This window comes from Chiloscyllium punctatum, chromosome 3, assembly GCF_047496795.1.
Source record: "Chiloscyllium punctatum isolate Juve2018m chromosome 3, sChiPun1.3, whole genome shotgun sequence".
Taxonomy (NCBI): Eukaryota; Metazoa; Chordata; class Chondrichthyes; order Orectolobiformes; family Hemiscylliidae; genus Chiloscyllium; species Chiloscyllium punctatum.
In genome coordinates, this window is record NC_092741.1 from 120,274,310 (window position 1) to 120,300,679 (window position 26,370).

The following is a 26,370-nucleotide window of genomic DNA, read 5'->3' on the forward strand; positions in this document are numbered from 1 at the left end:
GCAGATATTAATATTAAGGCAATGACTATATCAAGACTATTTATAAAGTGAGGGCTGTACAGAAACAGTAATGCATCTGAGGATTCCTTCGACCCTTACTACAACTGATTTACAGTAAATCACAGGCACATCAACTAGTGGCACTGAACTGAAATCCAGCAAAGACCTTTAAAACTTACAATGATTAACAAAATGTGATTTATTTTTGTCTTCATCATCTGTTCCATTATATTAAGAAATAATGATCATAAAAGATATTGTTACTCTCACATTTGAGCACCCAGCGAACCATGGAAGCTCAGTGTTAGGTATAAGTGGATTTGGAAACCACTCAAAAATGTTGGCTGCATTTCTTTATTTACATTTCCAATTTGCTGATCAAACAGCTCAACTAGGCTGTTCCAGATAGCTTTAACTAAATTGATTTTTAAGCATTTTGTACATGTATTCAGTTATTACCTTCCAACCACTTGTAGAAAGACTCGCCTGTGAATATAAAAATATTATTATTTATGGCAAAATATGAAATATCCCACCACATTCAACATAAACAAAATATAACAATAATTACACCATTTTTCTGCACCCCTCCCACACACAAAAGGTGCTAATTTACACTGGAGTGTGTACCACCTGCACCAGCAGCTCTTTGGAATCTTACCAATAAGCTCATTTATAAACCAAAACAAAGTGCTATAATGCTATTTGTTTTTATGCATGAATGCAGGCAATGATAACTGTGCTGGCACAGTTATAAGGGGATTCAGTAACGCCAATGTCATTAAATGGCAAGGGGCAGTGGTTACATTGTCTCTTGCTGGAGATGTTGATAACCTGGTGTATTACCTGTCAGCCCAAACTGGAGGTATTATTTACACCCTGCTGCATTTGGACTGGACTGCACAGTACTCTGGAATATCATACCTGTTCTTTAAACTTAGAAATGTATGCAGTATGTATCCTACAATACAAGTCACTGAAACCAATTAATAGAACCGTAACTTTTCACACACAAAATCAAAGATAATGAGATCAATTGTAATATCACCAATGACATCCCAGTTGAGATTAGCTAACTAAACATAATTCAGCTATCAAACTAGTAATTTTTCTCTTTCATACATCTTTTCTAACTCTAGCTGACATATTTCTCCAAGCCATGGTAACCCTGTAAGATATATTCATACTTTTCCTTTAAAAGCTGTCAAGGGTGCAAAACTGGCATATCTGTTTAATCAATTTTGCAGTGCTCTTTGCCCAAGACAATACATATAAATAAAAAGGTAACCAACTGAATAAATTCCTTGTTTGACAGCTGATTCTTTTTAAACTCAAGTTAATGACAACGTTTATCTCTGATCAGAAGCTATTAAGAAATAAACTGTAAGCAAACTTAAAAACTACAAGTTCCACTCATCCCAAGTGAAACTTCTTTCATGTTGCATTTTGAATACTTTTTTTTCTGATTAAAACTAATTTAAGATAACTAGACCCACTCCTAAAGGGATACTTCTCTTTTTTTAAAAAAAAAGAACAGTAAGTGCTTTACACCACATCTAAACTGCAGAGGTTGCATTCTAAAATAGTTCATACATATTTGCATCCATCTCATCTGCTCTTACCATCATCGTTTCCTGAGGAGAGAAATGAGAATATTTAAGATTAAAAATCATATCAATGCATATTTATTATTTACACAATCAATATACACAAACTAATATTTTAAATTTTATATATGTGTGGAGTTAGACCGGCTTAACTGGTTACCTCAGGTTAGAGGTTTCAGTCTCACTGTGACCTGAGACTACAATCTAGATTTGCCTTCCAGTGCAGTATTGGATATGTACTGTAATATTACAGCAGTCATTAAACTGATTCCAGTAATCTATGGGGAAATAGAAGTCCCATGACACTACTTGAGGAACGCAGAGTTTGTAGAGTGTTGTGGCCAACATTCTTCCCTTGAAGTGACTGAAAATAAATTAGCTGATCATTCATCTCATTACCATTTGTAGAAGCCTGCTGCAAGAAAAATAATGCCATGCTCTTCTAAACATTCAGTGCACTTAGAAGCAACTGGGTATATGTGAAATATTTTGATATAGACAACTAGGGTACTTCATCTTAGTGCATTAGGTTGTGGTTTCTTTCTATGCTTCCATAATTTTTTTAAAAAACAAAATTAAACTTTAATCACGATTACCACCTTTTCCTTTTCTTATATCCCAAATTAATTAACTACAAAAGTAATTCAGTAAAACACCTAATGATGCCACTTATGAGCTAAACATTAGCAAGCATTTAAGTAGTGGATCAACAGCAAATTGCATTCATAATTCTTCAAAACTCAGAGTTTTCCACTTTATCTCTACTTTATCTCAAAGTATAATAGCCTCATGCTGTCATAGGGTAAACTTCAGAACTTTAATACCGGATTGAGAGAATTGAAAAAACCAGCAATAATTCTGTCTCAAATGAATTGTTCAGGGACAAGGATAAACTGTTATACAGAAACGAAAAGAAATTAGCCATGTCTGGGAAAAGGAGAAGAAGGGTCGAGAGTGTGTTGCTGCAAAAGTACAACAGGTTCAGGCAGCACCCATGGAGCAGGAGAATCAACATTTCGGGCATAAGCCCTTCATGAGGAATGAGGTGTAGAAGCTAAATGAACAAACATGTTTTAACACCTGCTTTGTTAAATGGCTTATGCCAAAATGACACAACTAATTTCCCTGCAGAAGAACTTCAGGTGTTAATCACATGAAAGCGGTGTCTTCAAACAGACAGTCAAATGTTAAAATATAATAAGGAATATGGAAATTACTTCTGATAAGAAGGGAAGCTGCAGACCTATATTTTGGAAGAATCTAATCAATAATGTCATGACACAAACTTGAAATAGAAACCTGTATACAAATTTAACTCCAAGAATCTTCATGAACAGAACTTTGGAGATCAACAGTACAGAAGTATCAAACTCTGGCCATTCAGAGACACACACAGTTGGTTGGAATCATAGCTAAATTCCACCATTAATCGGGTAATCACCAAGTTGGATTGTGAAGCTCTTAACATGCTTACTTGAGAGGTCTTATTTTGGTTGTGACATACAAGTTCAAATCATGGTTTCACTATTTGATTGAGAGATTTCTTAATAAGTTAAATTAAAAGGTAGCCTGTAATAATTTAGCCACAGCAATATTCTAGTATTGAGAATATTAGGGATTCAGTTATCGGAAAACTACAGGTAAACTGTTTCTGCTTTTTCATTTAAGTTCAAACAAACAGAAAATGGAGAGTATCACCTTCTGAGTTTCTAATATATGGCCTGATCTGCCCAAAAAAGTATCACAATCAATTTCTCAGGGCAACGAGAGGTGAGCAAGAAATATAACTTTGTTAAGAAATGGATTAAAACAACTTCTGATCTGCCGGAAACAAAGTCATGGGTGAGCAAGATATAATAATATAACAAGCCAAAACAGATTTTGCACATTAACTCACTTTTCCTAGGTGCAAGTGGATTCAGAGGACGATATACAGATCGAGGCCTGCAAAAGATATTCAAAGTTATTTGCTAATAAAAAAGTAAGTTTCAAAAATACTGTAGTGTTTTGGGAAAAGCTGAATGGCAGACATACTTCAGTAATCATAGCAAGTACCTCATTACATGAGATGCTTAGATTACAGAATTAATTCTACATAAAAAAAACGAGTAACTAAAGCACGATAGTTGAACAGTTTGGGCAGATAAGAACAAAAATCATAAACGTTTATGGAAAATGAGATTCAGGGCCAGACAGGAGACATTCAGCAATGGAATGCTAATGCTAGAATTTTACTGGATTTTTTCAAGAATGGAACGGTTTAGCTGATGTTCTGAAAGCAAATTGGATTGGATGGCGGATTTGCAATACAGAATGATGTTGATAGAGCGGCTTCAGTTCCATTTCTGGCTGCAGCCATCAGAAAGGGTACAATGTTTTAACATTGGGCTTTGCCTGTGGCATGACAACCTTCAGGTTAAAGACACCAACAGTCACACTTTTCTCTCTGATTTGAATTTTTTTTAGTCAGAATAAGCCAAACAAACACTCAGAATGAGGGATAAATGCCAGTGAGACTGAGCCAAAGTAACTAGGAATTTGGATCAAAGTTGAAATTTGAACGAGAGGGGGGGAAAAGATGTGCTTCGATTAAAGTTTATAGCAAGAACTGATGATGTTATCCACTATGGTGACGAAACGTCTGAAGACAAATGTGCCAGCTTAGCGAGCTAACTTACATACTTATCATCAACCTGCACTATAAATCCTCTCAAAAATTGCTAGCCTCCAGAGTGTCAGGACTGAGACATCACCAGTGCCTAGAAAGCTGCTAAAGTAGGTTTTTTATTTGTATTTCAAATCTTTAAAGTGAAAGGTGAGTACTTAAAATACAAACTAAGTCTCTACACTTGATTTCTCTCTTTCACTGATAAATAGCTTGTTAAGTTTTCATAGTAAATCTATATTTATTCTAAAAGGTAATAAATTATTTTTAATTGTGACAGAATGACAGGTCAGAAGGGCTAAGTGGAGTTTATATTTTATGGTATGCGTGAAATCATGGACTGAGAAATACAACAATGCACAAAGAGGTTTCATAAAACTTGGATTGGACAAGTCACATGCCTACTATACACAATATGAAGAATGAAAGAAACAAGAACAGTCAACTTGAGAAGCTGAAGTGTGGCTGTCAATATCAACATGTAAAGTAAGGCCAATACAAAAGATTCCCAAGCTCAGATAGTGGAGAAATGCTTTAATGTCCATGAGTCACAAATGAAAATAAAGACCATCAAATGTTAAAAAGTAAAAACACATGCATGTATTTCTTTTTAAACTTGTAGCAATTCTAACCACAACACCTATTGCATGGCAAGAGGAATCTAATTAGTTTCAGGGAATAAAATGCAGCAAAAACAAAAGAAAAAAAAATACTTGAAGCAGTTCTCTTCATAGATGCTGTTCCACACCCTCCAAGCTGATGATCCCCTATATCCAGTGTAACGTTCTGGATTCAGGAGGAGATCCACATATTCAGCATCAGGAGATAATTCATCTGCAGAGACAGAGATATTATCTGTCAGTTTCAGAGAATAGCCGTTATCTTATTTATAAACAAAGTAAACATCAATTTAATCAGCATCTATGAATGACAGCATTATAATTTTGGTACTGAATTGGGGAGGGCTGCTTTTATAAGTTCTGCAGTAAACTTACTAAGTTTGAAAAGAGAAAGCAAATCAACAGAAATATGAACAGTGGCAACGTGGTTAAATATATTGAACCATGTGAAAACAGTTTACCAAATACAAGTGGGGAAATTTGGAAAATAGAAAAGAATATTTAAAAGCACCAAAAATGTAAGTGGAAGTTAAACAGTAAGAAGGGGAAAGTAAGCAGTAAAAAGGCAACTTAGAAACATGTTTAGTCATTCCCAACTATTCCCATCTTCATTTGAAAGGAACACAACCCAATCCATCTTTTCTCATTACAGACATTGACCTCACTAAGCTAATTTCCTTTGTTTTGCTTTACTTCACTGTGCAGTTTAGAAGAGAATCAGTGTTCAGTTAATTTTGAAACTCCATAGATAATGAAGCAGTTCATGTCAGCATGTAGCAAAATGTGCACAATGAGAGGTTGGGTTAATAAATGCTAGGCAAATGACCCTTTCCAACAAGCAAGTCTGACCACTACCGAATGACATTTAATGACATTACCACAGTCGAATCTCTTATCACCTTGGGACATTACCAGTGACAAGAAACTCACTGGACTCAATTGACTGGGTGCAAGTTCAGATGAGAAACAGCACACTGAAGTAACAAGTAACTCATCCTCCAACAACCTAAAACTACTGATTTCGTCACAGGACATGAACACCACTGGCTCAGCCAGCATTCAATGGAGAATCTGTTGAACTGCTGTAGTCTTTGCGGGAGGGACACCCATAGAGGTTATAAAGGGAGTGCCATATGTCTGATCCAGTGAAGGAAAGGCTCCACGTCAGGAGGTGCATTGTTTGGAGGAAATTTTCAGGTTGTGATGCTCCCATTATTCTGCTGCTTTTCACCTGCTAGGTGGTAGAGGTTGAGAGTTTGGAAGATGCTGTCAAGAGCCTTGATGAATTGTGACAATCTTATAGATGGTATACAATGCTGCCATCATACAGTGATGATGGGAATGAAGTCTGAAGGTGGAGGACAGGGTACCAATCAAGCCCAATGCTTGAAGGTCTTGAGTTTCTTCAGTATTGTTGGAATTGCACCCATCCAGGCAAGTGGGGAGCATTTCTGATCTTGTAGCTGGAGGCAGCGAGGATAAGAGAGGAGAGTTACGCCCTTGAGAATATTGATAATGAAGGATTCAGTGAAAGCAATGCCCTTGAAGATCAAGTGGCACTGGTTAAGTTCTCTCCTGTTGGAGAGAATTGTTGTCTGGAACTTGAGGTATTACTATTATTTGGCACCTACTGGTTGAATTCTGAGTGTTGTCTAGATCTTGCTGCATTTGGACATGGACTGCTTCAGTATCAGAAGAATTGCAAATGCTACTGTATATTGTCCAACCAGCAGCAAACATCACTCCTGTTCTTATGATGAGAGAAAGAACTAATGAAGCAGTTGAAGGTCTTTTTATTGCAAAAATATACTTTATTCATAAATCTTTTGGTACGTGTACAGTTAATGAAGCTATTCAGATCTACACTCTTTACTTCAAGAACTAATTAAGCCTTCGATGTTCACCATTCTCTGTATTTACAATCAATCTTTTAGCATTTTGGCGAGGTGTCAGCAGGGTCCAATTACTGAATGGACCTGTTATTCTTTGGCAGAAGGACCTTACAGAGTGGTGTTTTCTCACTGCATGTTCTTCAGCATGTTGTCCTGAACCTTGGAATGTACCAGTTTGTAACACACAGTCAGGGTCAACTCCTTCAACTGGAAGACCAGCAAGTTTCGGGCAGACCAAAAAGAATCTTTCATTGCGTTGATGGCCCTCTAGGCACGGTTAATGCTCATCTCGGTGTGTGTGCCGGGCAACAGATCCTTCTCACCACCAGCCAAGCGATGTCCTGGCGCTTGTCTGAGTGTTCTAGCAAGAAGGTATTCTGCCAAATGATTGTGACAGTCTGCACAGGGAACTGCTCTACAGGATCTACCCTCTCCTTTTCCCTGAAGGGTCTCAAGGATGCTTTGTGCTGAACACTTTCTGATGGATTTGTGGTCAAAGGTGCTTACCTTCACAAATTTCTCTATGAAGGACAGGTGATATACAACAGTCTAACTACGTGGAGTATTCCACGGCAGTGAGGCCAGGTCCATCCTTCACAACATCAGGGACAGGTAGAATCGCAGTATGTAATGACACTTGGTATTTGTGTACCAAGGATCCATGAAAAACTTGATACGGCCATACGCAAAGGTGGCCATCAGGTGAGGGTAGCATTGTGTGCATATTTTACCCCTCGGTCCAGATCTTTGTATACAATGCCCCGTCAGACACAGTACATCATTAATCTCCACATGAAGTGAAAGATGGCCCAGGTGACTGTCACTACCCAGGGTCAGGGAATTGGCCAGACCTGCACCACATACAACAATAGAGTACCTCATACCAGATGACCAGGTTCTGACCCATGATGAAAAGCAACTGGGGCTCCCATTTGTCCAGTTTCTGTTTCACCTCAGTGACATGCTCCTCCCAAGACTTGGTACCGCCCCAGCCCATCTGAACCAAATACCCAGCACCTTCAGGTGGTCTACCCTGACAGTGGTGAAGGGGTTGAAGAATTTCCAAACAGCATGGCCTCACTCTTGTTTCAATTTACCTTGGTCCCGTTCCGAGACTTGTTCAAACTGGTCACAGATGGACAGGAGTCTGGGCATGACAGTGAATCTGAGCAGGAAACAGCAACATCATCCATGTACAGGGAGGCCTTAACCTGTAGGCCCCTGCTGCCAGCTATAGTCACCCCTCTCAGGCTTCCTGATTGACTCGGCAAATGGCTTTATACAGCACACAAAACAGAAGAGCTGCCTGATACCAGATCTATCCGGAAAGCTTTGATTCCCAACTATTGATTGAAACTGCATTCATGATGTTGGTATTCAGCAGTCAGGTCCAATTACAGATTCCCTTCCAAGCCCATTTGAGAGAGAAAAGCTCTCACGTGTACACGATATCCTGTCAAAGGCTTTCTCCTGGTCCAGGCTGATGAGGCAAGTGCCCTGTCCCTGCCCTTTACGTAGGTGATTGTATCCCTGAGGAATGCAAGACTGTCAGCAATCTTCCTGCCCGGTACAGCACAGGTTTCGTCAGGGTGAATCACTGATCCCAGAGCAGACCTTTGGCTGGATTTGGTAGTCCACATTTAAGTGGGATTGGTTGCCAATTTCTAATTTCCTCCCTCTCCCCCTTCTGCTTGTAATGAGTGTGATGATATCTTTGTACATGGATTCACTCATGGTATCTGCCAGAAGCATACAGTCATAGACCTCCAGCAGGTCCTGGCTAATCAAGTCCCACAGAGCAGAATACAACTCAGCCGGTAGTTAGATCACTTCCGGGAGTTTTATTCTTTTCAAAGGACTCAAGGAGAAAGTGAGGGCTGCAAATGCTGGAGATCAGAGTCGAAGAGTGTGGTGCTGGAAAAGCACAGCAGGTCAGGCAGCAAGATGATGTCGAGAACCGACATTTCAGCATAAGCCCTTCATCAAGAATGTGAGGGGTTTTTTTATTTCAAAAATACACTTTACATCTATCAAAGATTTCTGAATACAGTTGATTATGCCATTCAGATGTATACTGTGTTTACATTCAGAGAACAGATTGAGTCATCCATATTTACAATGCACTGTTAACCGTCCAACCTCTTGGCATTTAGCTGAGGAGTCAGCGAAGCCCAATTACTGAATGGACCCTATTATTCTTTGGCAGAAGGTCCTTACACAGTGGCCTTTCCTCAGCACACCGTGGTAGCAGCAGCTCAGAGCTTCAGTGCATCCCTCAGTACACAGAGCTGGACCTTGGAATGTGCCAGTCTGCAATACTCAGGTCGGGGTCAACGCCATCAACTGGAAGACCAGCTGGGTTTGGGCAGACCAAACAGCGTCTTTCACCGAGTTGACAGTCCTCCAGGCAATGTTGATGTTCGTCTCAGTGTGCATCCCGGGGAACAGACCATAGAGCACGGAGGAGTCCCACATCATGAAGCTGCTCGGGATGAACCTTAAACTACTGCATTTCTCTCCGGACTTACTTTGCATAGGCACATTCCAGAAGGTGGTGTGTGACAGTGTCACCCTCACCACAGTCACTTCAAGGGTAGCATATAGTGGTGCAGAGTGTTCAGGCATGCATAAATGATTTCACAGGTAGAACCCTTCTTACCACCAGCCAAGCAATGTCCTGGGGCTGGTTTGAGAGTTCTGGTGCTGAGGCATTCTGCCAAAATGACTTTGACAGTCTGCACAGGGAGCCGCTCAACAGGATCCATCCTCTCCTTTTCCCAAAGGGGCTCAAGGACACTACGTGCTGACCACTTGCTGATGGACTTGTGGTCAAAGATCTTTCTTCGCAAATATCTCCGCAAAGGACAGATGATAACAAATGGTCTAACTACTTGGAGCGTTCTACGGCAGCAAGGCCAAGCCCATCCTTCGCAATTTCGGGGACAAGTAGAACCTCAGTACGGAGTGACACTGTGTTCGCGCACCAGGGATCCATGCATAGTTTGATGTAGCCACACACAAAGGTGGCCATCAGGGAGAGGGTAGCGTCCCTCTTTTGCTTTGTCCCCCTTTTTCAAGATCTTTATATATTGCGTGCCTTCGGACATGGTCCATCTTAGATCTCCACGTGAAGTGAAAGATTGCCCGCGTGACTGCGATGGCGCAGCTTCAGGGAATAGGCCAGACCTGCACCACATATAACATTCAGAGTACCTCACACCTGATGACCAGGCTTTTCCCCATGGATGGACAGCAACCGTTGCTCCTATCTGCTCAGTTTCTGCCTCGCCTTAGTGACATGCTCCTCCCAAGACATAGCATCCACCCCAGCCCCTCTGAACCAAATACCCAGCACCTTCAGGTGGTCTGTCCTGTGTAGGGGAGAGAGGATTGGTCGGCCCAGTTTACAAAGAGCATGGACTCACTCTTGCCTCCGTTTACCTTGGCCCCTGAGGCCCATTCAAAACTAGTCTTATGCACATGAGTTTGAGACGGTCTGTGGATCAGAGCAGAAAACAGCGACATCATCTGCCTTAACCTGTAGGTTCCTGGTGCCAGGAATAACCATTCCTCTCAGGCTCGCATCCTTCCTGATGGACTCAATGAATCGCTCTATATAACACACAAACAAGGCAGGAGAGAATGGGCAGCTCTGCCGGACTCAAGACTGGATTAGAAAGCTGGCTGATTTCCACCCATTGTCAACAGTGTCTCAATCAATGTTGGTGTAGACCTGTAGGATTCAATTGCAGATTCCTTCCCTCAAGCCCATTTTAGAGAGAACATTTCTCATGTACGTGTAAGAAATACTGTCAAAGGCTTTCTCCTGGTCTCGGCTGATGCAGCAAGTGCCCACCCCACTGGCCTGCATATAGGCAAAGGTATCCCTGAGGAGTGCGAGACGCTGAGCGATCTCCCTGTCTGGTACAGTACAGGTTTGGTGTGGGTGAATCACCGATCCCATAGCAGACCTGACCCAGTTGGCAATGGCCTTTGACAGGATTTTGTAGTCCACATTTAGCAGTGAGATTGGTTGCCAATTTCTAATTTCCTCCCTCTCACCCTTCTGCTTGTAGAAGAGGGCCATAATAACTTTCCTCATTGAACCTTCCTGAAGAATAATGACATACATCTCTAGTAGGTCCTGGCCAATCAAGTCCCATAGAGCAGAATAGAGCACGACTGGTAATCCGTCGCTTTGAGGGATTTTATTCGATTCAAAGGACTCGTGGGCTTTCGTCAGCTTGTCAAGGGATAGCGGCTGGCCAAGTCTCTTCCCTGTGCTGTCGTCTAAGAACTCAGTGATAGAAGACAGGAATGACAGCGCGGCCTCGCAGTCAGTCAGTTAGTGGGCTTCGTGTCATACAGACTGGCATAGAAGGATTTGCTGATCCTCATTACGTCAGATTGAGATAATGTTATCGAGCCATCTCCCTTCAAGTTACTGAGCATGGAGCTCTCCTTCTAGAAGAAGGAGGAACGTGAGCACATCTCATCCTCTCCATGGAGCGGACCCCTGACTATAAGATTATCTTGGAGGCCTCTAAGGCAAAGAGTGACACATGCTGGCCCTTCACCTCCTGGAGGTCCTCAGTGACATCAACCCCCATCATCTGCAGCAGGAGCGAGTTCTGCATACTTTTAGAGTTTGGACAGTTTTCTCCGCCTCACTCATGTTCTGAACACCTTCGAGGATAAAGAACCTCGATGTTCTCTTTTACCGTTTCCCACTAGTCGGTTGGAGTCTCAGACAGGCTTCATGGGTCTCCAACCTGCATAATCAGTCTTGAGCTCCTCAAATGATTTCTGTGTTCAGCTCACATGCTCTCTTGCCAGCCTGCTGCTCATCCTGTAGGTGACAGTTGGCCAGCAGGAGGCAGTGGCCAGAGAAGAACACCAGCTTGACGTCAGTGGATCTCACCAAGAATGCTCGGGACATAAACAGGTCATCTATCCTTGAGTGGATAGACCCGTCTGCCTGTGACCAGGTGTAACTACGCTGTGCTCCATCTGCAGGTGTGAAGACGTCGTGCAGCTTGGCATCCTTGACCTGATCAGGACTCTGGACATGCTGCCCAGCTTACTGTCCCCCTCCCGAATCATCCATCTACATCAATGATACAGTTGAAATCTCCGGCTTGGATGTGGCCAGCAACAGTGGAAGCGGCTGCAGGATGGCCAATCGCTCACGCTTTTCCACTGGGGCATACACATTAGTTGGTTTCAGGGGAGCATTTATGCGCATGACATCTGTTACAAGGAGGCACCCACCCACCATCTCCTTAACATCAGAGATGAAGTTGCCTCCTTGCAGCAGGATACCCAGGCCAGATGAGTGATTACGATTGCTCCCTGACCAAACTGACAGCCCATGGGCCCGCAAGCTCAACCATCTTTGGGAAAACCAACATGAAAACATATCAATGTAGAAGATTTAACGCTACGCACATTAATGCTGGCAATTTTAACACCCATTTAAAGTTTGAGGCTACTAGTGCCCATTTACCAATGGTCCTGTCCCTGAGGCAGCTGTCTGAATCCCTGTGGTGTGGGCGAACAGTTGGACTTTCGCAGGGTTAAGGTAGCTGTCCAGATTCTCCCACTCTGGTATCATCAGTGTGAGCCCAGGGACTGCCGAGTCTAGTTTTGACTGTCAGACACAGAAACACGGCTGTCAGTTACCTGTGGGGCAGTGGATACCCCAAGTTTTCACCAGGTGGAGGCTGTGCTTTATCAGTCTCTTTGGTGCTTACATCATTTCCGGGTTGGGGGTACTCCTTTTCTCCAATGGCACTCTCTCTCTTCTGGTGATGACCATCCTTCTGCCCCTCTTTGCCATCACAGGAACTGCTGGTGTCATCCTTGTGTAGCTGTTGTTTCCCACTTTCCTGGGAAGATTTGGGCATGGCGGGTTTTCCTTTTCCTGTGTATCTACTCCCCCACCTCTGGTTTCCTCCTCCTCCATTGCCTCCATCTGGAGCCTGGGTCAGTTGCTGTGCCTCCACGTTGGCTGCCTTCTGTTCCACTCCAGCCTGTCCTTGTTTCTGCGAGCCTCTTGACTCAGCTCCCTTGCTGAATGGAAGTGCCGCACTGATCCTTGGGGGTCCATGGCTCACATTGCCTCCTGACTGTGTTCTAGATTCCCTGGCCTGGGCTGCAGGTGGCTGCTGAGGCCATAGTTCTAGATTGGCTTTTCCTGAATTGGCATTAGGCTGAAGTCAGCACAAAAGATTCACCAAGAGCAGGTCAGCTCTACCAAACAGTCTTCCAAAGTCCAATCATGATCCAGGATCTCACTAGCTCTGACGATTCGCAACTTGACACCCATTCTTAGCCAAAAAGGCAGAGTAGGGGCTTATGCTTGAAACGTCCAATCTTTGCCTTGGTACATTCAATTCAACTCCTACTCCTCAGACGCTGCCTAGCCACTGTGCTTTTCCAGCGCCACACATTTTGACGTCCTAGGAAGAGAAAGTGAGGACTGCAGATGCTGGATATCAGAGCTGAAAATGTGTTGCTGGAAAAGCGCAGCAGGTCAGGCAGCATCCAAGGAACAGGAGAATCGACGTTTTGGGCATAAGCCCTTCTTCAGGAATGAGGAAAGTGTGTCCAGCAGGCTAAAATAAAAGGTAGGGAGGAGCGTTGGAAATGCGATAGGTGAAAGGAGGTCAAGGGGAGGGTGATAGGCCGGAGTGGGGTAGGGGCGGAGAGGTCAGGAAGAAGATTCCAGGTTAGGAAGGCGGTGCTGAGTTCGAGGGATTTGACAGAGAATGTGGGGGGGGGGGGGGGGAAAGAGAGGAAATGAGGAAACTGGAGAAATCAGAGTTCATCCCTTGTAGTTGGAGGGCTCCTAGGCAGAAGATGAGGCGCTCTTCCTCCAGCCATCATGTTGCTATGGTCTGGCGATGGAGGAGTCCAAGGACCTGCATGTCCTTGGTGGAGTGGGAGGGGGAGTTGAAGTGTTGACCTACGGGGTTGTTGGGTTGGTTGGTCTGGGTGTCCCAGAGGTGTTCTCTGAAACGTTCCACAAGTAGGCAGCCTGTCTCCCCAATATAGAGGAGGCCACATCGGGTGCAGCGGATGCAATAGATGATGTGTGTGGAGGTGCAGGTGAATTTGTGGCGTATATGGAAGTATCCCTTGGGGCATTGGAGAAGTAAGCGGGGGGGGGGGGGGGGGGGAAGAAAGGGTGTGGGCGCAAGTTTTGCATTTCTTGCAGTTGCAGGGGAAGGTGCCGGGAGTGGAGGTTGGGTTGGTGGGGGGGGGGGTGTGGACCTGACGAGGGAGTCACGGAGGGAGTGGTCTTTTCAGAACGCTGATAGGGGAGGGAAGGGAAATATATCCCTGGTGGTGGGGTCCGTTTGGAGGTGGCGGAAATGACGGCGGATGATACGCTGTACATGGAGGTTGGTGGGGTGGTAGGTGAGGACCAGTGGGGTTCTGTCCTGTTGGTGGTCGGAGGAGCGGGGCTCAAGGGCAGAGGAGCGGAAGTGGAAGAGATGCAGTGGAGAGCATCGTCGACCACGTCTGGGGGAAATTGCGGTCCTTAAAGGAGGAGGCCATCTGGGTTGTACGGTTTTGGAACTGGTCCTCCTGGGAGCAGGTGCGGCGGAGACGAAGCAATTGGGAATATGGGATGGAGTTTTTACAGGGGGTAGGGTGGGAGGAGGTGTAGTCTAGGTAGCTGTGGGAGTCGGTCGGTTTATAATAAATGTCCGTGTTGATTTGGTCGTTTTTGACGACCTACCTTTATGCTGTGTATGACTGCAACAAGTAGAGAGATTTTCTTCCAAATTCACACTAAGCTCCGTTTATGAGTGCTTCTATTTACTACAGTTCATGGAAATGCATGTCATTAACAGGTAATTGACAGCACTAATCAACAATGTCAATAAAATCTTTTATAATGCAGATAATCACTGACTCAAGAATTGTGCGCGAATCAGCCAGATTGGATTTGCTACTTTCTGTTGGGAGAGGACATACGTCAACAATTTTCTATATTGCCAGGTAGATGTTAGCGTTGTTATTCTAAATTTGGCTAACTGTACGGCTATAGCACATCTTCAGTGCTACTGCCCAGATATTGGCAGGGCTCATAAGCTTTGATCTATGCAGTGCCTTCAGATGTTACAGGATATTCTGCAGACTGAAGTAAATTGACTGAAGATTGACATCTGGAAGAGATGGATCATTCTGAGCACCTCTAGTTGAAGATGGCCACTGAAGGATATGGGATTCTCAGGCTGAGCTAGCATTTTTTGGCCATCCCAAAAACCCCTGAAGAATGAAGAAAATCTGCTTTCTTGAGCCACTGCAGCTCACTTATACTTCTGGTATATTCTGCACTCCACAAGTGGCAGAGTGAGGGATGTAAAATCTAATGGCCCAAAATGACTTATGTACATTTGATTTTGAGCTACTAGATCTACTTTATTTCTAAAACAACCTTGCACTGATAGTGCTACCCCAATAAACGGATGCATCCTCAGCGTGAAGACAGGGCTATGGTGGTCAGGCCTACTAATATGGTCACAGATGAATGTCCATTTACAAAGTTCGCTGATAACACCACCATAGTTGGTCAAATCTCAGATGGTGATGAAACACATCACAGAAGGGAGGAGGAAGACCTGGAAAAATGGTGCACTGAGTACAACCTAATTCTCAGTGCTGGCAAAACCAAGGAACTCATTCACTTTTGGTGGAATGTTATTCATGCTTCCCTACACATTAACAGCACAGAGGTGGAACGAGTGGAGTGTCAAGCTACTGAAAAGCTTTCTTGGTCTCTTCACGTGGATGCACCGATTACAAAAGGCCCAACAACGTATCTTCTTCCTCAGGCAGCTGAGAAAAGTTGGCATGGTGGCTAATACCCTTGCCAACTTTTATAGGTGCATCATCAAGAGCATTCTGTCTGGATGTATCACTACCTGGTATGGCAACCGTACCATTCAAGATCGGAGACGGTTACAGAGTGTGGTGAACTCGGCCCAGACAATCACAAAGGCCAACCTCCCATCTATAGAATCCATCTACCAGACCCAGTGTCAAGGAAAGGCTGCCAACATTCTCAAAGATCCATCCCACCCAGGCAATGCTTTTCTACAACTTCTACCATCAAGGAGAAGGTACAGAAGCCTGAACACACTTACCAGTTGGTTTGAAACAATTTCTACCCTACTGTTGCTAGAATACTGAATGGACTCAAATTCTTAACATTTGCCTATACCTGTGTTTTGGCTTTTGTTGGTTACCTATTATTTACTTATCTATGCTATTTAGATGTGATCTGCCTGTATTGCTCGCAAGACAAAGCTTTTCATTATGCTTCGGTACACATGACAATAAATTCAATTCAATTCAATTCTAACTGACAGCTACATTGCTGAGAGTAAGGTCTAGTAGGTTTACCCTCTTTACGTTCTGTCACAGAGCCATAATGGCAACTACATCCTTAAGGATCAGGCAGTGCATTCAGTAATGGTGCAACTAAGCCGCTCTGGGTAATAGACATTGAAGCAGGATACATTCTGTGCTCTGGTTGCCCTGAATGCTTCATCCAAGTAATGCTGAACATTGAGGAGTTGTGATTCGTCAGCTGACAAAGGATAGTCATTAGCACAAGGATCCCCTGCCCGTGAACCTAATGGCATGAGATTTCCTACAGTCTGGGATGGATGTGGTGGATCCCCAAGGCATCTCCCTCCCAATTGTACAACCCTGTGGAAGCTAATACAGGATCTGTTTAAAATGGGAAAACACTCAGAGCACACACAAAGATAATACTTTGATTTTCAAAAAGCTCAGCTGAAAGATTTAACTGTGTATGTAATCTTTCGGCAAGTGGAATGAAAAGTAAACAATAACTGAACCAAATTATATCAAAGAACTTCATATTCCGATTTAAAAATCAAATTTCATGTCTTTACTTTCATATAGTGTTTTCCACATGGATATATATATGCATATCTAGAATAGAAATTACATACAGAAGACACTAGAAACATACCATGCTACTAATGGCGCTGTTGATTGCTGTTCTCTGGAAACTAACAAATTATAGGAACCAATAAGGGAATTTTTTTTAAATTATTATTGAGCCCTTATAATACTTTGCTTAAACTTAATTTAGTCATTAAATTATTTATATCGAAATATCCAAGAACTCTTAGACACAAAATGTTGTATCAGAATTTCACAAGGTCCTCACCATCAAGTTCACAAAAATGGTCTTGTGCATCATCATATCTTGCCCAATCAATGAAAGCTCTCTTTGTTTGGTTACTAAGGATGAAAGAAGAGTGATTTGGTAAAGGAATACGAGCATTAATCAATCAAGTACCATATTATATTTCTACCATTTGTATTGTTATGGGTTAGGCCAGACCACTCAAAACGTTCTTAAGCAGGCAGCCCAGACCATAACTTTGCAATTTGTTTTGATAAGTGTACAGTGAAAATTACCCAGAGTAAGTTAGCTAGGTTGACTACCAGGTTTTAAAAACAGACAAAACTTCATTCACAAAATTACACAATGAAACACAAAGAACAGAGTAAAAAGCTCAGTCTATCCAAACTAGACTTAATTATGCTGCTCTGAATATATGTAACAGTCCCAATAAGCAAACTCCTTAAACACAGTAAAAATGAAACAAAGGCTTATAGGTCAAAGTTAGAAGGGCAAAAGGAGAGAGAGTCTAGCAGCCTATTTCCACAGGCTGCAGCTGAACTCCCTAACTAGTTCTGGACTGAAGTACTCAGCTAGAAAGCTGGCCACACCCCATTGAGTTATACAAGCTTTGGCCTGAAGACTCATCTGTTTATGTGTAAACAAAAAGGCTTTTCATCTCTGTACCAAACCCCAGCTGTTGTTTCGGAGCCCGGCCTGTTTGCGACCACTCGACAAAAAACCAAGGACACAGTATCCTTTAGAAAAGGACCAGCTTTTAGAAGAAAGGACCAGCTTTGTGACAATATATAACAGTACCTGTGGCATTGATAGATTGTTTCTGATGTTGCAGAATTTGTTGAATGTGAGTTTTTTGTTTAGAAAGTACTTTTCCCTTACAAACTTTAGAAGCTTACTCCATAGAACTACCTAAAAATGGCCAATTGAAAGCAGAATATTGTTCGAGAAGTAATTTATAAAATCTCAAAGTATATTTGTAGACAGGAAGCATGTATCTTATGGGAAATATTTCAATAACATTGACAAAAAGATATTGAATGTCAGAGACAATGACAGGACTGTGGATTCAGCAATGGCTAAACAAAATTTTGAATGTAACATTAAATACAAATTAACAGTAAATTAAACATTAATACATAGCCCCTTTAAATGGGCACCAATTACTGCAGATGGTTTATAATGCAGAGTAATGCCAACAATTATGATGAAGGACTCTCCTGCTCAACCTCTCCCCTCAGTTTAGTGATGCCCAAGTTAAATCAATCGTTTTGCTTATGAAAAGCAGCTCTATGGCAAAGTAGACCTATAGCAACTTACTTTTTGTTTGTTAACTATAGGACAGAGAAGCGGACAGAGGGAGCTGAAGGGAAAGTGGAATAAGATAGGAGACGATCAAAAGGTGGTGATGGTGAAAGGGCATGGAGAACAGGAGAACAAAAAAGGAGACAAAAACTCAATGATGCTTTAAGCACAAGTATGTTCTGCAGAACCACTTTCCGGAATGCGCCGATCTGCATTGTACAAATTCAAAGTCATCTAATGTTGTTCACCAATACGAAAAGTGAGGACTGACAGCTGCATGTTTCCTCCAGGCTCCCTTTCTCCAATAATATGCAAGAAATACTGTTTCAAGAAAAAAAAACTTTTCCTTAAACCTAAAATATATTTAAGAAGGGTGGTAAAGACAAGCCAGGGAACTATAGACCAGTGAGCCTGACCTCACTGGTGGGCAAGTTGTTGAAGGGAATCCTGAGGGACAGGATGTACATGTATTTGGAAAGGCAAGGACTGATTAGGGATAGTCAACATGGCTTTGTGCGTGGGAAATCATGTCTCACAAACTTGATTGAGTATTTTGAAGAAGTAACAAAGAGGTTTGATGAGGGTAGAATGGTAGATGTGATCTATATGGACTTCAGTAAGGCATTTGACAAGGTTCTCCATGAGAGACTGATTAGCAAGGTTAGATCTCATGGAATACAGGGAGAACTAGCCATTTGGATACAGAACTGGCTCAAAGGTAGAAGACAAGAGGGTGGTGATGGAGGGTTGTTTTCAGACTGAAGGCCTGTCACAAGTGGAGTGCAACAAGGATCGGTGTTGGGTCCTCTACTTTTTGTTATTTACATAAATGATTTGGATGCAAGCATAAGAGGTACAGTTAGTAAGTTTGCAGATGACACCAAAATTGGAGGTGTAGTGGACAGTGAAGAGGGTTTCCTCAGATTACAACAGGATCTGGACCAGATTGGCCAACGGGCTGAGAAGTGGCAGATGGAGTTTAATTCAGATAAATGAGAGGTGCTGCATTTTGGGAAAGCAAATCTTAGCAGGATTTATACACTTAATGCTAGGGTCCTAGGGAGTGTTGCTGAACAAAGAACAAAGAGTGCAGGTTCGTATCTCCTTGAAAGTGGAGTCACAGGTAGATAGGATAATGAAGGCGGCGTTTGGTATGCTTTCCTTTATAGGTCAGAGTATTGAGTATAGGAGTTGGGAGGTCATGTTGCGGCTGTACAGGACATTCGTTAGGCCAGTGTTGGAATATTGCATACAATTCTGGTCTCCTCCCAATCGGAAAGATGTTGTGAAACTTGAAAGGGTTCAGAAAAGATTTTTAAGGATGTTGCCAGGGTTGGAAGATTTGAGCTACAGGGAGAGGCTGAACAGGCTGGGGCTGTTTTCCCTGGAGCGTTGGAGGCTGAGGGGTGACCTTATAGAGGTTTACAAAATTATGAGGGGCATGGATAGGATAAATAGACAAAGTCTTTTCCCTGGGGTCGGGGAGTCCATAACTAGAGGGCATAGGTTTAGGGTAGAGGGGAAAGATATAAAAGAGACCTAAGGGGCAACTTTTTCACGCAGAGGGTGGTACGTGTATGGAATGAGCTGCCAGAGGATGTGGTGGAGGCTGGTACAATTGCAACATTTAAGAGGCATTTGGATGGGTATATGAATAGGAAGGGTTTGGAGGGATATGGACCGGGTGCTGGCAGGTGGGACTAGATTGTGTTGGGATATCTGGTTGGCACGGACAGGTTGGACTGAAGGGTCTGTTTCCATGCTGTACATCTCTATGACTCTTTATTCAGGATTTGAAATCTTGAAAATCAGTGATTTTTTTTGTATCAGTCCACTCTATGCAATTATATAGCATGAAATATTCAGAACATTATCTTGATGTCTGCTGCCTCATTTGTGCTGAAGTAAGATCCAGATTTCTGACATTCCAATGTGGAACTGCAAGTAAAAGTTGCAGGACAACTCATTTTGAATTGCTCAGCAGTAAAACATTGTAACAGTACAACTAGTTCAGAACCAGAAGCTTGTTTTGAGGTTGGGATGATTTGTCACTTTGGTAGCATTTTGCCTTCTGTTTACTGAAAAAAAATATTACAGTCATACAGCACAGAAACAGACCCTTCAGTCCAACCAGTCCATGTCAACCATAATTCCAAACTGAACTAGTCACACCTGGCTGCACTTAGCCCATATCCCCCCAAACATATCTTACTTATATACTTAGCTAATGCCTTTTAAACATAGTTGTACTCACATTCATCACTTTCTCTGGAAGTTCATTCCACATATGAACCACTGCAAAAAAAAAAAAATTGCCCCTCAAATCTTTTTAAAAATCCTCTTCCTCTCACCATAAAAATATGGCCCTTAGTCTTGAAACTCCCCACCCAAGGAAAATACACCTGCCATTCACCTTTATACCCCTCATGATTTTATAAACCTCTAAGGTCACCTCTCAACCTCCTACGCCTCCAGTCAAAGTCTCAGCCTGTCCAGCCTTTTCATAACACAAACCTGTCATTCCCAGCAATATAACAGCTCCTATAACAGGGAAACTGGTTCAAGACAAGATAACTCAGAAGAAGTCTACCAACACCTTGTACATCATTAACATAAACATCCCAACTCCTCTGCTCAAAGGTCTGAGCAATAAAGGCAAGCATGCTAAATGTCTTCTTAACCAGCCCATCTGTGCAATGCAAACTTCAAAGAATCATGTACCTGAACTCCTAGATCTCTGTTCTACAACACCACCAAGACCCCTACTTTTAATTGCATAGGTCTTGCCTTTGTTTGTTTTACCACAATGTATTACCGCACACTTATCCAAAGTAAACTCCATCTATCATTCTTCAGCCCATTGACCCAATTAATCAAGTTCTCCTCAATCTTAGATAACCTTCTTCATTGTCCACTATACTATTAATCTTGGTATGACCCGCAAACTTACTAACCATGCTTTTCCATCTAAACTATTTACATAAATGACAAACAAAAATGGACTCAGCACAAATCCCTGTAGATCACCACTGATCACAGACCTACAGCCTGAAAAACAACCCTCTATTACCATTCTGCCTCCTGTCATTAAGCTTATTTTGTATCCAGTTGGCAAGCTCACCCTGAACTCTAGTAAAATCAGATTGCATAATTAGTCCATCATGTGGAACCTCATCACAGGCTTTACTAAAGTCCAAGTAAACAGTGTCAACTGCTCTGCCTCAATTGCCTTGGTTATTTCCTCAAAAAACTCAATCAAATTTGCGACACACAATTTCCCTCACACAAAGCTATGCTGACTATTCTTAAATCATTCCTTCTCCCTCCAAATACTTATACACAATGTATATTCTACTTTTTTTTATATAAAAAGAAAAATAATTTGAGGGACTAAAGGAAGGAATTCCACAATGAAAAAACTTCAAAGAACACAAACTATTAACATCCTAACATACCTAATTGTATTGCATCTGCTTACAGAAAAAAAAGAGTGGGCTACATATATTCCTAAACCATAACCAAGTTTTCTTAATGATTACCGCACGTAGAGAATTCCTAAAGAGTAAGAAATAGGAGCGGAGAGGTGAAAATAACTAACTCCTGGTTCTGTTTCTTGAGAGTTCAATGTTGTAATAACACAATAAAACAAGTAAAAATACAAAAGACTAAAATCACTTAAAATGTGTGTCACCTCAATGTACTGTTCACAGCTCCAAGCTTATTTGCTTCCTCACAGTCTTGCAAATCTTCATCTGCATTTGCTTCTACAGAAAACTAATACAATATCAAACAAAAGCAGTAAAATTAACTATGTACCTTAAAGTAAAACATTAATTGACTATAATAACAGCAAAAATGGCAAACATAATAGCAGAATCAGTTTATGTGCATATTTTCATTTTAAGTCAGGAAGAGTACATAACCTTCACAGGTCGAGATTCAAAGTATAAATACACAAATTAAAATATTCTTTGCTTAGTTGGAACTTCTGTAGATTGATCATTTATTATTTTGAATGTGTTAACAATTTATTCTGCATTGTCTTATGTAACCAGTTGTCTAAACAGATGGTTGAGCAAAACGCTAATTCAAATATACTTACAGAAAATATTTTCAGGTATTGACTTACTTTGTTGAAATTAGCTGCTTTAATCCCAATTGGAACCTCACTCTAAAAATGAAAACAAGTGTGCGATAAAATAGATAACTGCTCAAATTGAAATCAGCAATTCAACAAGTTATCTCAAATGTCCCATAAATAACTGAATTAAAATTTTCATCCATGTGAAAAATAAATCAAAACGTTACAACTTATAGTATCAAGACAACGGAGTAACCACACTCTCAAAACAGAACACTTAGCAATAATAGAAATATGGAAATGTTTTTAAGAATGCTTGTTATAACTGAAGGAATTAAGGAACGTAGCATTAGCAAAAGAAAAGCAGTTTTAAAGTTAGTTTAGAAGACTGCAGGATAATGTTACTTTTCCTTTACATAAAACTGGTATGATTATATTTAAATACATTGTTCAATTCAATTTAATTGAAGATCTATTCCAAGGACGTTTGCCAGCTGTCCTGCTACCACCTCCTCTTCAGCTTAAGTGTTCACCATGTCTGCTGGTCAGCCCCTTCAGGTCCCTTTACGTTTGCTTCCCCTATGTTGCTCAGTTCGGAAGCTCAGTTTCATTAATATACTATCTTCTTGCTTCCACGTTTCTGGAGCACCCAGACGGCCAGTAACTGATAAAAATCAGATTAAGAATCTGTATGGAAGGGCCTGTCATGTGACATTTGTTAAGTGTTTATATTCATGTGTAATAGGTAAATCTCACAATGACAGAACGGGCTTGAAGACCTTAAGTGCCTACTCCTATTACTAGACTTTGAAAGCTGTTGCAACACAAATACTTCAAGATGTGCAAGTCAAGTGTTCCTTGGCTGAATCACATACAACAATTTCTATTTAATACAAAATATTGATATTACTCAACCAACTTCTGTAAAACAACTTCAGACACTTTACCTCAGAACAAGGTTTGACATGGCAGTCCTTAATCGAGCAATGACCATCATCCAACCAGAAGGGACAGGGTCTCTTCAAATTAACCTATTGAATTGAAACATACATTGTAATTTAAGCACAGCACATTAAATTTAAATATATTGGAAATTAGAAAATTTACAAGACCATAGGGAAACAAGGAAGGAGTTTAATTAGATCGGTCTTTCAAAGACCACCACGGATATAATGCCCATTCCTTTCAGGCCATTCCAAAGTATTGAGTTAGCCTGATTGATCAGCTTAGCTCAATGGCTAATGCTTGCAAGTCCAAGTTAAACGGTTTTAGACTCAAGTTCCACTTCACAGATGTAAGTATAAAGGAGACCTAGATCAACAGCCCCCTCAGTCCTAGGTTTTTGACCCAGTGACAGCAAAGGAACAGCAAAATTATTCAAAGTCAGGGCAATATATAACTTGAAGGGGAGCTTGCAGTTTGAGGCGTCCCATTTGCTGCCTTTGCCCTTCTACATGGTGAAGATTTGGGTTTGGTAGTTTAGCTCTTGAAGGAGCCTAGTTAAGTCGTTGCACTGCATCTTAAAGATGTGCACATTGTTGCTACTGTGCATCCCTCACTGTACCTTCTGAAATCTCTGTGACAATTAAAATCATTCAGTGGAGGACAGAGTAAATGCTGAAGGTGTTCAATATGTGACAATCAAGCGTGACAGACAAATTTATAAGAACGAGGTCAAAAATATTTTTCCATTTTGTTCATTCCCTCACCATCTGCTGCTCAGCCAGTGCTGTAACTATGTTCTTTAGGACTCAGTCAGCAGTGCACCACTAAGCCACTCTTGGTGATTGACAATGAAGTCCCCCACCCACAGTACATTTTACACCACTTTCATCATCACAGAGTTCCCCCAAGTATTAAATTTGGACGAACATAGATTCTTAAGCTGAGGAGAGAGGGCAGATGGTAATCAGCAGGAGTTTTCTTTGCCCATATTTGACCTGATGCTATGAGACTTCATGCTGAACAGAATCAATTTTGAGAACTTCCACAGCACTCTGCCTACAATTGTATTGCAGTGTGTCACAACCTCTGATGGATCTGATCTGTCTGTGGTATAGGACCATCACCAGGCTTGGGTGTGCCCTGTCTGAGACATATCCGGCCGGTATGATTCCGGGAGAACAACATTGGCTATTGTTTGACTATTCTGTGCAGAACTCTTCCAATTTTTGGTACACGACAAGGTTATGTGGATTATGGCTGTTTCTGACGTCTCAGACTGGTCTGTCTGGTTTCATTTCTTATGACAGATTTTGTGGAGGAGAGATACAACTGAATGACTTTCAAAGTCAAGAACATTGATGTGCATCTGGAATCACATGTAGACCACACCAAGTGACAATGGCAGACTTCCCTTCCCCAAAAGGGCACGCGTGTACCAGAACGGCTTTTACAATAATCAACAATGGTTTTATGATCACAATTAGTTAATAAATTTGGATTTAAGAAAACCAGACTAAAACCAAATTTCACCACCCTCATGATGGGATTTTAACCCACACATTTAACAGCATTAGCCTAGCTCTCTAGATTAGTAGTCCAGTGGCAATACCAGCATTTATTCCAGAACGTACATTTAACATAACCAGTTGAAGGATTAGCAGGGAGTTCAGCATGGTGGACATGTAGAACTCACCACCTGAAGGGGCTGAAGATAACAGGCTATTTACATATTACACAATTTGAAACAATTATAAACATATTGCAAAAATGTATTATTTCAACTATCCCACCACAGACCTTGACACTACACAAAAGAATTTCCTTCCTCATTACTTCTATAGGTTTACCTTAACTGTTTCTTTCAATTGCCAGTCTTGAAAGCTATCTTTTTTGGAGTATTCACACAATGGAACTCACTCTCTCAACTTCAAATCATCATCCAGGGCTCTAACCTAACACTTCTGGTCTGGAATTTTCAAACAAGATCCTTACACTAAGCTTATCTATTTCTGAAGCTTTCTGAATGAATACCTTTCTCTAACACAGTGGTCTTACATTTAACTCCAACCATGACTTCTACAAATTACAATTAAAAAGATTTCTTGTAAATAGGATTTTCCTCAAAAATAAAATCCTGATCTTTCTAACTAAAGCAATTTAATGCTGTTCAATATTCACTCTGCTTGTAAAATGCCCACCTATGCAAACAAATTCCCAGTAGCACTCAAGTGCCTCTCTAACAGTTGTTTTAAGAAATAGTTTGAGAAATACTGACAAGATAATCATTAAACTCCCTTACAGAGACCAAAACCAACTATTTCAAAATTCAAATTCTAGAAAAAAAGTTTTACTTATTTTCGTATGTATTATGAAACCTGATACCACATGATATTTTGTCACAGAATGAATGTAATACTACTTTAAATCTTACCAAAGTCTCAAAAGAAAAAACTGGTCCAGAAACTCTGATTGGAAGACAATCATAGATTCATACAACACAGAAACAGACGCTTCGGTCCAACTCGTCCATGCAGACCAGGCATCCCAATCTAACCTGGAGCCTTTTGCCAGCACTTGGCCTATATCCTTCTAAACCCTTCTTATCCATATGCCTATTCAACTGCCTTTGAAATTTTGTCATTGTACCAACCTCTACCACTTCCTCTGGCAACCTGCTCCATATATGCACCACCTTCAGCATGAAAACGTTACCACTCAAGTCCTTTTTACATTTTTGCCCTCTTACCTTAATCTAATGCACTCTAGCTTTGGATTCTCCAGTCTAGTTAAAAGACTTTGGCTACTCACCCTATCCATAATCCTCATGATTTTATAAACCTCTTTATAGGGTCACCCACTAGCCTCCAGTGTTCCACACAAAAAAACCCAGCTTATTCAGCGTTTTTATAACTCAATCCGTCCAATTCTGGCAACATAGTTGTAAATCTTATCTGCATCCTTGCATTTAACAACAGTTTCTATAGAAGGGAGATCAGAACTGCGTGCAGTATTCCAAAAGTAGTCTCACCAATGTCATGTATAGCTGGAATATGATGTCCCAAC

The 26,370-nt window shown here is 41.5% G+C and overlaps 1 protein-coding gene across 1 annotated transcript in view; it reads right to left on the minus strand.

Annotated features, from left to right (window-relative positions):
- The window catches only part of ero1b (endoplasmic reticulum oxidoreductase 1 beta), an 83,881-nt gene that overhangs the window by 35,220 nt on the left and 22,291 nt on the right, over positions 1-26,370 (minus strand). Inside the window, exons 3-10 of the mRNA XM_072559579.1 lie at positions 23,310-23,393; positions 22,411-22,452; positions 21,973-22,055; positions 17,001-17,074; positions 4,986-5,106; positions 3,505-3,551; positions 1,623-1,634; positions 460-486 (exon numbers count right to left, since the gene is read on the minus strand). Coding sequence (XP_072415680.1) covers positions 460-486; positions 1,623-1,634; positions 3,505-3,551; positions 4,986-5,106; positions 17,001-17,074; positions 21,973-22,055; positions 22,411-22,452; positions 23,310-23,393 — 490 coding nt within the window. The remainder of the gene's footprint in view (positions 1-459; positions 487-1,622; positions 1,635-3,504; positions 3,552-4,985; positions 5,107-17,000; positions 17,075-21,972; positions 22,056-22,410; positions 22,453-23,309; positions 23,394-26,370) is intronic.